This window comes from Frankliniella occidentalis, unplaced genomic scaffold (assembly GCF_000697945.3).
Source record: "Frankliniella occidentalis isolate FOCC.00 unplaced genomic scaffold, Focc_3.1 Scaffold147, whole genome shotgun sequence".
NCBI classification, from domain to species: Eukaryota; Metazoa; Arthropoda; class Insecta; order Thysanoptera; family Thripidae; genus Frankliniella; species Frankliniella occidentalis.
Window position 1 is genome coordinate 41884 of NW_026267274.1, and position 12007 is coordinate 53890.

At 46.5% G+C, this 12007-nt stretch overlaps 2 protein-coding genes across 6 annotated transcripts in view; one reads left to right on the forward strand and one right to left on the reverse strand.

The window, feature by feature from the left end:
• LOC113202093 (uncharacterized) overlaps positions 1–8752 on the forward strand; it is a 10050-nt gene extending 1298 nt beyond the window's left edge. Inside the window, exons 1-10 of one of the 5 annotated variants that reach the window (XM_026416158.2) lie at positions 3636–3795; positions 3966–4080; positions 4374–4490; positions 4638–4843; positions 4915–5226; positions 6180–6442; positions 6526–6703; positions 6776–7132; positions 7209–7322; positions 7407–8752. In XM_026416158.2, coding sequence (XP_026271943.2) covers positions 3719–3795; positions 3966–4080; positions 4374–4490; positions 4638–4843; positions 4915–5226; positions 6180–6442; positions 6526–6703; positions 6776–7132; positions 7209–7322; positions 7407–7635 — 1968 coding nt within the window. In that variant the 5' untranslated portion in view covers positions 3636–3718 and the 3' untranslated portion in view covers positions 7636–8752. Of the gene's footprint in view, positions 1–3635; positions 3796–3965; positions 4081–4373; positions 4491–4637; positions 4844–4914; positions 5227–6179; positions 6443–6525; positions 6704–6775; positions 7133–7208; positions 7323–7406 lie in introns of those variants that run through there. The other 4 variants (XM_052271040.1, XM_026416161.2, XM_026416160.2 and 1 more) reach the window with 4 other exon arrangements.
• LOC113202094 (multifunctional methyltransferase subunit TRM112-like protein) lies at positions 8697–9948 on the reverse strand. The gene is made up of 4 exons (XM_026416162.2): positions 9683–9948; positions 9364–9465; positions 9189–9281; positions 8697–9100 (listed from the first exon to the last, which is right to left on the reverse strand). Exons 1-4 carry the CDS (start codon positions 9758–9760, stop codon positions 8966–8968), a joined length of 408 nt encoding a protein of 135 aa, XP_026271947.1. The 5' UTR covers positions 9761–9948; the 3' UTR covers positions 8697–8965.
• Between the last annotated feature and the right edge of the window lie 2059 nt (positions 9949–12007).

The following is a 12007-nucleotide window of genomic DNA, read 5'->3' on the forward strand; positions in this document are numbered from 1 at the left end:
CGTCCTTCCTTTCCCTTCCGCTGGCCGTGGCGCGGCGTGGCGCCGAAGTAAGTGTGTGTGTGTGTGTGTGTGTGTGTGTGTGTGTGTGTGTGTGTGTGTGCGTGTGTGTGTGCGCGCTGCAGTGGAGTGAGAGGCTCTGATGAATCGATCAAAGCCTCTTTTCTCCTCCTTCCTCCTCCTCCTCGCCGGCGGGTCCTCCGGGGCGGTCTGCAGGCTACGGCGGCGGGAGTCTGGGCACGCCACCAAGACCCTGCCCAGCAGCACCGTCTCAAGGGGCTTCGGCGGCGCCGAGCACGGCACGCGTCCTGGACTGTTACGGCTGAGATTTCCTGGCAAAACGTACACGACGGACTGTCCCGGCCGCGGGGCTGGCCGGCGACACGGCCTCGGCCGGCGCCCTTGAGCTCGGTCACTCAACGTGTCCCACGCCCTCGGCCTCGGCGGCGGCGCGCCTCTGGAAGGACTATTGAAGAGTATTTTGGTGCCGCCGCTGCAGGCGGGGCCGGGGCAGAGGAGGTCGGCCAGGATCTCAATCACGTCTTGTCTTATTTTCCATTTCCCAGACGCCGCCGCCCCTCCGACGCGTGCCCCAGGGACGGCGGCGCGGCGGGGGCCCCGGATCCAATAAACGGCGGACCTGCGAAGGCGTCGGGCGTGCGGGAGGTGACCGAAGAGGACGTAATCCGTTTGTCGTGCGCGCACGGAATATCCTGGAGCGCCACGGACGCAGGACCTCCATTACACGCGTCCCTGTGTCCTGGCGGCCTGCGACACGGCACGCCGGGGCACAGGTGCGCACGCCCACGCACACATACGCGTGTCCGTGAACTTGCTGCGCACGCCACGGGCACGCCGCCGGGGGCAGGCACGCCGGCAGCAGGCTGCTGCTACTACTACTGCTGCTGCCCGGGCCGGCGTGGGCGCGGCGCACGCAGAAGGTCTCTGGCATTCTCACATAATACTCCGAACTAGGAGGCAATTATTTAATTTGCAGCCGCGCATCCTTGGGACGGATATGTTGTGCACGTCCGACACATGCCGCGTCGGTATGGGATTAGTATTGTTTCCTGTTTGGGTGCGATGACGTCTAGGCGGCCTGCACGACGGCGGCGTGCCGCGCGCGGCGTGCGCTCCGTGTCCACCGCGGGCCGGAAGCAGCCGGAAGTGCGCAGCGTGCGAGCCGCGCACGCCACGCGCCTCGCCGTCCAGCCGCGCCGTGCCGCCGGGGGGCGTCCTGCCGTCCCGGGCAGTCCCGACCCCGCCAGCCAGCCCTCGACCCGCACGACTCACTTGCTGACACTCCTTCGCTTCCCCCCTGTCCTTGGCCGACACGCCACCGCGGGCGCCGCTGGAGCTCCTCTCCTGGGTGTCCAAGCCTCCGGCCGGCCCGTGCGTCACGGGCCTAAGTGGACGAAATCCCAATATCGTCGGCAATTTCGAATACGCAGATGGTCCATCTCGCCAATCTTTTTTCGGTACCCGACTCCCTCTCCCCTCCTCCCCCTCCCCCTCCCTCTCGTCCTGATCGCAACTTCTCTGCTGGTGGAAGGCACTACTAGAGGAGCTCGTCGGCGAGCTACATATAATGCCTGGCTCGGCGGCTCTGGCACAAAAGCAGGACCTCCCCGCCGTATCTCGAGCGGTGTGTGTTCGATATAACGACCTGGTCGATCGCTGGCAAAATAAGTACATTCTGATCAGAAAACGCTTTAGGACTTTTTGGAGGCCAGCAGCCTTGCCAGCTGCGTCACGAGAGCCACCTTACACGCTCGACCGACTAGACCGCAAACCGTCCTATGGAATGTGGATAGTTCTTGTTAAATTTTATGCCACCTTGTTAAAATGTGTGTGTGTGTGTATTTTATTGGCCTGTGATGGAGCTAAAGGCCTGCTAATTATTTCCTGGGGACTGCGTGACAGACTACCGTATTGCTACATTTTAGCGAGCCACGGAAGCTTGTTACCGTGCCGTGTCGATGTAGATTCCAGATCGGCCATAGTGCTGCTGGGCAAGGGGGGCAGGCGGGCAACCGCCCTGTGGGCGTCACTGCCGGTACTGCGTGGGCGAGAGAAGTGCCGTGAAAGGGCGGCTCGCCCTGCCCCGTACCCTCCGGCCCCACCGAGGCCCCACCCCGCGGGCGGACGTGCCTTGGACGGGGAACAGCGCTCTGGTTTCAGCCTTTCAACAACCCCCAAGTGCCTGACCATGGCCGTGGCGTGACGCAGCTGCTTACGGGCCCGCGTCCAGCATACGTGGGTGGGTGCATGGGATCGCGCGGGACGCTGCCTCATCCCCACAAAGACTCTGCTCTCTGAGGTTCACAATGTTCAACTCAGAGGATTCACCACCCAGACCAAGAGCTCTCTTACTTATTGGGACAACCCCCCCCCCCCTCTTCCGGTTTGACTTTTGATTCTGTCTATATTACACTCTGAAAACATTTTGGAATCGGACTCAAATCTTGCAGATGTTATCACATACTGTGAGTATGGTTTTTCCGTTGTTCTTTTTTTACCAAAAGTTACCTTCACTAGTAAAACAAAGGTAGGATATCCTACCTTTAAAAGGCACTAAAGCTCCAAAGGCATGACAGTTTTTGTTTCTTCGAAATATTTCGTAATTTTTTTCAGACCCTTGTTCGTAATCTACGCAAAATTTCGCGTCGAACGAGCCTACATGTGTTGGGTTCTGTTCAAAAATGGCATAAATTCATAGAATTTTTTGTACTTTTTGACTTGCTTTTCATTTGCTGACTGCTTATCAGAGCCCTATTACATTACACATAGGCTCGTTTGACGCGGAAATTTGCGAGGAATGCGACGATGTATCCCAAAATGTGATTGGTTTTGCTCATTTAGAAAATATTTGGGGAAATCTGAATACACACTTTATTACCCCCAAAACGGGTTTAGCACCCCAGGAAAGGTATCATATCGCACCTTTGTTTTTCCAGTGTTGTCTCTTGAATGAAGAGGGATCGTTCATGAAGTGTGTCCGTCATTCGTCGTTTCGAACACGCAAAATCCGACCTTTTTGGCAAGCTCTTGTAGCGCCTGGAAGGTAGGCAAGAGACTGCTTGTTTTGCACGCGTGCACTGCCGGTTGGCCTATCCTGAATTTCGCAGGCACCGGGCTCTCGTTTTTCACCGAATGAATCTGAGAAAAACGGACCTCTTTCTTGGACGAGCCTGAAGTTCGGTCGCCCTATTTTGGATGTCAGAACGAGGAACTATTTTCCTCCTTGTCACATTCGTGTTACGAAAATTGTGATCAGATCAAAACTACAAGTTCGCAATAAAAATGCGCATTAATAAAGTGCACAGTCTTGTTTGAAATTCTCCCATTCTTTCTGAAGAACAAGCAGCCCATCTTAAAAACGCGTCCCGCAAGCCACAATGAAAAGCATGAATCGATGCTGTGGGTGGGTGAAGTGACAGCGATACTTTTAGCGTGCATGCGCGGGGTATCTCCACTGCTCGTACCAACCTACTTCCGTTCCCGCCAAATAACTTTTCATTCGATTCCCGTCCCTTTCCGGGTGATTTTCAGTATTTTTTATGATTTAGAATCGCAAGGCAATAACCAAGCACAAAAATAAAGTTCTTGCTATTACATGCATTCTTTTAACTTGCGAGAAATAAAATAATTCAGTTATCCAGATGGCCGTGAAATAGCAGAAGCAAGAAGCAGACGCGCAAGCAGAAGGAAACAATATACAATGGCGGACAACAACTCGGCGCTTGGCCCTTTGCCGAATGGTTGGGAATGTAGACATGACCCTCGCACGCGAAGAAAGTTAGTTCTTTTATTCTCCTAATATATTGTTTCTTAAAAAGAAGTAAATTCGTTTCAAGTTCCAAACTTCTCCGTGACAAAAATTTCATCTGTCACCCTATGTTCTGCTTGGCCTTTGACAGTTGTTTTAAGTCTCGATAATAATAATTGTTGTTTTCACCTATGTTTAGCTACTACATCAATTTTATCAACAAAACTACAACATGGGATGATCCTCGTGCTCACGCTCCTATAGTTCATGCTCCTCCACCCTATCAAGAACCAGCACAACTCCTAAACATGCAGGTGTGTTTTCTTTATTAAACTGTATGGCGTGTGACATGTTGGTGGCATTTGACATTGGTGTCTGCTTGGTTCTCTATGCATGCCCGTCTTCTACTTTTCCACCACTGACCTATTCTTCTTTTATGGTGTTTGGCACTAAGAAAACAGAAAAGTGTTTGCAATTCCATGCAACGTAACTGATTGCATTGCTATATTACTTCTCTGTTTTGTTCTACAACTCTTCCACTATATGTGTATGTTTTTGCTTGGATTGTTTGTGTGTTACTAAAGTACTTTTCAAATATGGGACGCAGCCTCAACTGCATGGAACACCTGACCATCGCAATATTTACCCCTCCAGTCCTGCTCCTTATCACCCTCAACCTGCTTTTCATTTACCCTCCCCTTACATCCAAGAAATACTGCGTCAGGTATGGTTTGAATGGTTCTGATTTTGTTGTATGTTCTAACTAAATTTGAAATGTTTTCACTCAGTAATTATTTTAGCTATTTTAAGAGACTTGCTTTCGTGTTTGAGATGGTTAAGTTCTGGAAAGGTATTTCAATTTTTGTTTCAGGATATATCCAGTTTCCGCCCAAGTCCAGTGCCTGGTCGTGCGCATACTGCACCATTAATGGGATCCCATGCTATTGGGCATCATAGTAGTAGTAAACTACAGGAAACTTCATTCAGCACTGCTGTAGCCACAGAGAATTCTGTTGCCAAAATTTCTGCAATGTTTCCAACTGTTTCAGAAACGCACATTCGTGCTCTTCTAATCAAGTAAGTTGGCCCAAACAGTACAAAACTTTTTCAGGAAACATTGATTCATTGCGATATCAAACTTCTTTCAGGTACCATAGCCGAGAAGCTGTGGTAATCAGTGCTCTGCAGGTGGAGAAGAATCCAATAACAACCCCGGGTCCTTTCAGTACCCCTCCTCTTGCCCGTCACATTATAATTCCCCCTTCTGTTCTTCCTCCCAACTATCATTCCACTCCACCTTCTGGCCTCCGAGACTTTGTCACTCCTCCCCCCTCCTTGTACTCATATGGCTATGGAACTGGTGGAACTTTGACAGGAAGCCTTGCCTCTAGCTCCTGTATGGGTTCACCAGCGATTCGCCACTCCCCAAGGCCTCATTCTTCTCCTAAGATGAAACTAAGGTGTTCACTCAATAGAAATTTTTATTAGATCTAGATTTGGAGCGTACATTCGCATGTAAATGTATAAAACAAAACAGGATGATCAGTCAACCTGAAGTAATGTGAAATTTTTACAGTAATGTAGAGTTGCTTGAAATGCAAGTTTGATTTACAGCTTTTTTATTTGTCTGTGTCAATTTTGGTTGTAGGAGGTATTGAACTGAACGCCATTGGTTAATATAAATTTGTTTCCCATTTTCCAGGGAAAAAGTGCTGAGGGTTGGCAAAGTTGACTGTTTCTATATACTATGTTAAAAATAACTACGTAAAGGGAATATTCCTTTTTCATATTCAAGGCAATTTTTATTAAACCATGTCAAGTTAACAATATTCCAGTATCTTCAACTAGTTTGTCAACCCTCTACACTTTGTATAGATCCCAGTGAGAAATATCTCTTGATGCATTATCAAATTGATATCAGATATCAGAAATTTTGAGATCACATTTGCACAGTTTTGATACAAAAACTGACAAATTTCTGATATCTGATAATGCTTTGATATTGTTTTGATACCTCATTTTTTGCTGTATTTAAAATGAAATCTAAGTTTTGCCTGTTTAGATTTTTGTAAATGACCCTCCCTTGTATTTTTGTTTTTGTTTTTTTTGTTTTGTTTTTTCTTTGTTTTGAAAAACAATAGCAATAGTGCATTGCATGTTGTTTGAGTCCTCTTGGTGACATTTTTAAAGTATAGAATTCCTCAATCATTGTTGTTCTTTTTGGTTTTCTGTTGTTGTTTTTTTGGTGATTCCTTTTGCTTAAAAATATGTGCTTGTGTATTGCTAATTATTTTCTGACCCGAGTATGTATTTCTTAATTTTGCCTAGGATGTTGCCTGTTGCAGTATAAATAAATGCTGAAATTCAGACTGAAGGTTTAGAATTTTGAATCTAAAATGCAGTCTATTTGCAGATATATGAAGAGTATGTTCCCAAAAGCGGACGAGACTGTTATTTTGGACACTTTGTACAATGTGGATAACAATGTGCAAGCAGCTACAAGCCAACTACAAGCTATGGGCTTTGACAAGAGAGATACAACACCTTCTCATGCGGGTACACCGTCCTCAAAAATGAAGGTGACAGATAAAAATATGACTGAAAAGGAGAAAGATAAAGTAACCAGCACTCCTACAACATCAGCAAGATTGAGGAGTGTGGAAGAAAAGCAAGGAAGTAAGTAAACTAAAAGAAATTATTTTAAAATTATTTTACGGTATGTTAACATAGAAACTTATTTCCATCTTTTCTTCTTTCAGTGCGTGACAGGATAAAGAAAACTTATCCAGATTTAGCTGAGCAAGTTATTCTGATGGCTTTAGATAGTGTGGATTATGATGAAAAAAAAGCTGATCTCATTCTGAAGACAATGATCAAAGAAGACACTCCAAAGTCAACACAACCAAGTTCTGCATGCTCATCTCAAAGACCTCAGAGGTAAAAGGTTAATAATATCTTTTGTATTATTTGCCTAACTAGAGCTTATTCAATAATAGTTTCTTTTTGTAGTAATAAATCTGAAGATGCTGATGCGTCATCTTTGGGAACAAAAACAACCATAGAGGCAGATGTGATCACTCACTCTAATAAAAAGGGAAGTTTTGACCACAATAAGAGCTCGGTGGAGGAGGATCTTAAGATCACCCAAAATTTCCCTGCTACAGAGGACATTGCTCTTAAAACAGAAGGTAGCTCTACCCTTCAAAAAAGTGTTGGCGACTGTGGACCAACATCTAAAAGTATTTTAACAACAAATGCAACAGTTCATCTGTCTCCGAAGAAAGCAGCTTCTTCAAAATATTCTGCTCAGCCACTGTCAATGAAGACATCAATCAAAAAGACAAAGGGCAAAAAGGATGTTCCAAAGTATGAATTTAAAATAACTTTACTATTTTTGCACAAATTTTTTTATGATGTTGTAAACGTGGATAATTATTTGCAGGGTTTCAAGAGGCACAAGCACCACAGAAGATAAAGAATATCGTTCAGCCTACCGAATAACAACAACTGGACCCAATCCAGGGTTTCACCATGGACCAAATGACGAACTATTAATGTAAGGCACATCAAAATAACTTAAATTTTTGAACAAGTTCGTTACACCTCTAATTTATTATTTTCCCTCTTTTTTTCAATTCAGAGAGGATTATGTGACATGGGCAGGGCCCAACCGCAGTTCTGAACATGCCAGCATGGCAAAGGGTCCAAATAAAGCCCTATTAAGCTGTCAGCAGACTGCAGCTCGAGGACCAAATAGAGATGCATGTAAAGGTCCTCAGAAAGGGCTATCCAAAGGAAGTCTTTACTCCCGTTTAGCCGCCTGTAATGCTGCCGCTACTCTGCTCGTTGTTGAATCGCGGGGGAAGTGAAGCAAACCAGGATAAATGTTTGTACCATACCATCTCAGCAAAAACCACAGATTGATTCTAAATTCTACACGATCTGTTCCTGTTTCATGATGTACTATTTCCTTTTTAAAAATTGCATGGCTGTAGTTGGCTAAGTGATGACAAAGCCTATTAATCCAGTTCATACTATTATGGGACGTCTAGTATTTTCCTACTTGTTAAGAGTTTTATAAAAATTTTGTCCAATATGAACATTTTTCATCTTTTTGTCATTTATACATGGATGACATTTACTTTCCATCCACTAAAATTAAGATAAAACTCTATTTAGTACTTATTTTTATCAACTCAAGGGACAGAATTTTAGAAATTTAGGAGATAAAGTATCACATTTGTTTTTCATGCTGCAATATAATTGTGTCTTATTGTTGGCGATTAAGTGGCAAACAATTCATTGCATCTTTGTAAAAAATTTATAGTCTTCTGAATGTTCTTGACTTCCCATTTGAAGTTGTTAGTAGATACGTATTTGTCAGTATGTAGTGAGACCTGTAAAAGCAGAAGTAGATAAATGTTCAATGGTATATGTCATGTCCAATTTGTAATGTAATGAGTGGGATTTTTAGAGGACAATAGTCCTTAAATTTTGGTAGCCAATGTTCGTAAAGTTGAAGTAGATTGTAAGTACACTATAGGCAATGTTAGAAATTCTAGAGTCAATTTAAAATTTACTTTAGATTTGTGAAGATTACCACCTGGTATTGAATCTTTTATCAACATTTTGACTAGTCTTATCTAAGCTGAAAGTAACAAGCTGTGATTAAGGAATACAAAAACAATACTCTTTTTCTTTTACCAAATTTGGCATTATGCTGAAGTTGTCATGGATAGTAGATTCAAAAGAAAAGCAAGTTGCTCAACAGTGTTTGGTTATAGAAAGTTGTTTGTCATGTGATGATGTGTGTGATAATAGATAAATTAATATTTTTTAGAAATTTGCAAGGACATCATTTTCTTGCCAATAAAATGAAAGCTGCTGAGGAATTCATTTCATAGGCAAGGTATTTAAAAAAATGTCGATATTGTATTGTAACTTCTTTACTTACAGTTTGAGTTCAATAAAATGATGGTGAAAACATTTAGTATAATTTTCTCAATCTCAAACAAGAAATCTTACTTTGCACGTTCAATTCGATTCAAACATATCAAGGCAGAACTTAACCAGAAATGGAGAAAAATAAGAAGAAATACCTAATGAGCAAACAAAACTGACAAATTTCCTCAACTTTGAGAGTCTTAAACAAAATTAAATTAACAGTAAAAACAATAACAAAACTTTTGCAAAGAAATTCTAGTTATTATATCCATTAGATCCATTAATCTCATTAACTTCATTTTCATTCACAAGCATGTTGGGTATACCTCTTGTAATAGGGAACTTTCTACCTGATTCAGGACATTCAAGATCACCACTGACAATGTCAACCTAAAAAAGAAAGAAAGAAGACAGTAAGTTAAACTCATCAAAATTAAGGTTTAACAAAAAATTACACTAAGCAGTCACAAGAACTTACTTCTAACAAGACATGATGAACGGCTTTCAGGAAATCTTCATTACTTTCAAAGTCATCCACTACAGCGTCGGGTAGTCCATTGAGATGACCAATCTACATGTGAACAAAAAGTTGTGTCTTTCAAATTTATCAAAAGGGAAACCACAGCATAAAATAATAGATTTGTTAAACTTACACTTTGAGCGGCATCATATAAAGCACTATAATTGATTTTAGGGATCATTCTAGAGACGAATTCAGAATTGTAATCCACATCAACCACTTTAATATCAGTTGCCTGCAAAACATACATATAAAAATTATGTAAAACTCTGACTGCTGAGAGAAGACAGGTAATCAAAAGCACATGATTGTTTAGGAAATAATATTATTTTACTGACAAGGTATAGAAATTAGGATTCTAATAAATAAATTTGGGGATCAAAGTCAACAAAGGACCATAGTTATTTAATCGGTAAATGTGGTTACACATAAAGGATAATGTGACAACTTACATTTAACCTCAAAGGATACCCTACTGAAACTCCTTTCAGGCACTTCGAACTAAGCACATTGTGAGTGAGAAGTTTCATTTTGACTTGAAAATGGAATGCTTCCTACACGCACTTGAAGGGTGGGCTAAAAAGCAATATGGTCCACCGACTTATTGGCAAATAAGACCAAATACACAGTTTTCTTGTCGAAAATTTGTGTTCTATCGTCGCTGAGCAATGCGGTGCGGCACACAGCACGTTTGTGTTTGTGGCAAAGTTCTATCTGGGGCCGCTAGGGGCAGCATAGTCGGCTATTTGGCGGGAAACGGTGGCATTTCAAAATCCAATAGTTGGCGTTTCACGAGACGTCGACGGGGGAAGACCACTTTTGACGGTCTACAAATTATTGTGAGTTTAGGAGTATCGACAACAACCCAGAGATACCGAACACGGATCACAATCGCTGATTGTAAAGTGTGATAACTGGTTGCATTCCACTTAACTCTTTGCTCCTTGTGACATTTGCCATTTGCCCGCCGTGGTGGTGGTGGGTGGGTGCCGGCGCCGCCGGGCTGCTAGAGAAACGAGGAGAACCAATCAAAATCGTTATCCCCGTGATGTACAGCGCCATGAATTTGCCCATTCCGCGATTTCTAGACAGCCGAAATGTACAGGAAGGCATTACTGCACCATAAAGGAACCCTCCTGCCCCGCCCCGTCCCGCCCAGCCCCGTTCCGCCGCATCCCGCACGCTCGCCCCCCCCCCCCCCCCCCCCCCCCCCCCCCCCCCGGGGGGGGGGGGGGGGGGGGGGGGGGGGGGGGGGGGGGGGGGGGGAGAGTGGGGGGGGGGCAGGGAAGGCCACGGGCGGGCCACTGGCAGGCCACGGGCGGGCCACGGGCGGGTAGCGGCAGTAAAGTTGATATGTCAGTCCACCGATCAATAAATCACTCCCTTATGTGTGTCACTCACGGCGGCGCCGTCCTACAGGCGCCCATCCCGGACTGGCGCCTAAGCTCCCATCACAAATCCCCGCGCGCTGTCTTCGGCCCGCGGCGGGCCTCGCTTCGCGTCCCTGCCGAGGGAATGGCACCTGACCCGACCCTACTACCCGCGCCCGCGAGTGGCCCCGGGGGGAAGTACCACCGCGCCTGCGAGCGCCAGTCGGAATGGCTAGTCCGCCGTTTGTCGGTCCCCGACGGTCCCCGACGATGGTCCCCGAGGAGCGCGACGCGACTGCTCGACGCGACGGCGAACTCATCTACTCCTTATGGGCCATCGTCTGCGCGCCCCATCAGAGGAAGGAAGGTGAACGGAGCTGCACGAGTGGCTCCACTTTTCACTCGATTTTTATTCTCTTTTCTTTTCAGTCAATTGCCAAGCACTTTCTCTGAAATCTAATCAAATAGCTAGACCGAGAGTTTTAATTTTCTTTTCAAGGTAAAACGGTGGTGTGGTGGTGTAGTATCAGGCAGGATTTTAATAAAGAACTATTGGGTAGGGGGCCAAAATAAGATAAGGAAAAAACCAACGCTTTTCTTGATTAGATGCGATTACTACAGATTACTATGAGCCTAACAGGTTCTATTTTTTCTAGAGTGGTACAGTGGCAGCAGCTGTCGCGCCGGCTCACGGGCTGCGGCTGGCCCTCCGTGGCGTCGCGATGAGGGCGCCGTCGTCGCCCCGCCGCCACGCCCCCACGTCACCGACACAATTACTTCATTTATGACGTCGATATATGTACTATTTATGTAAGTGGCGGGTCGGGTCGGCTGACTCGGCCCGCGCGCTCTTAACGACGAATTAACGCGCTATAAAAGGCAAGTGGGGGAGGAGCAGCGAGGGAGCCGGCAGACGACCCGTGTGTGTCATCCTTATAGTGTGGAGGACGAAAGGGGGGAGGCGGGAGGGCCGGGGCGGGTGCGTGCCTCGGGCGCGGGGATCAGGATGAGCGGGAGCCACACGAGCCGTGGGTGGGCGTGGGGCGCGGGGTCCGCCGGGCGGGTAGGCAGCCCAACCTGCTCCCGGGAGGTGCGTGAGGTCCCGTGGCGGGGCGGGGCGGGCGGGCCACCGGGTTAGCCACCGAGCAGGGCGTTGGCGTGGCGTGTATTAGAGGCGTGTAAGGTAAACGCGGCGGTGCCCTCCGGGTGCCCCGAGCCCGGGCCGGCAGTCACGCGACGGCTGCCGTGCGTGCACCGCCTGCGCGCTCACCTCCCGGAGGAAGACCATGTCGGCGGCGGCGGCGGTCGCTGAGGTGAGGTGAGGCGGTGACGCCCTGCCCGCCCTGCGCTGCAAGACCCCGCCTCGGCGTGCCGGGCGTGCCACGCCTTGCCCCGTCCCGCCACGCC

Excerpts from the sequence above, each read along its gene's own strand:
- LOC113202094 (XM_026416162.2), bottom strand. The coding sequence starts at position 9,760 with ATGAAACTTCTCACTCACAATGTGCTTAGTTCGAAGTGCCTGAAAGGA. Across the intron at positions 9,466-9,682 it reads GGTATCCTTTGAGGTTAAAT|GCAACTGATATTAAAGTGGT; the intron begins GTAAGTTGTCAC and ends TATGTTTTGCAG. Across the intron at positions 9,101-9,188 it reads TTCATCATGTCTTGTTAGAA|GTTGACATTGTCAGTGGTGA; the intron begins GTAAGTTCTTGT and ends TTTCTTTTTTAG.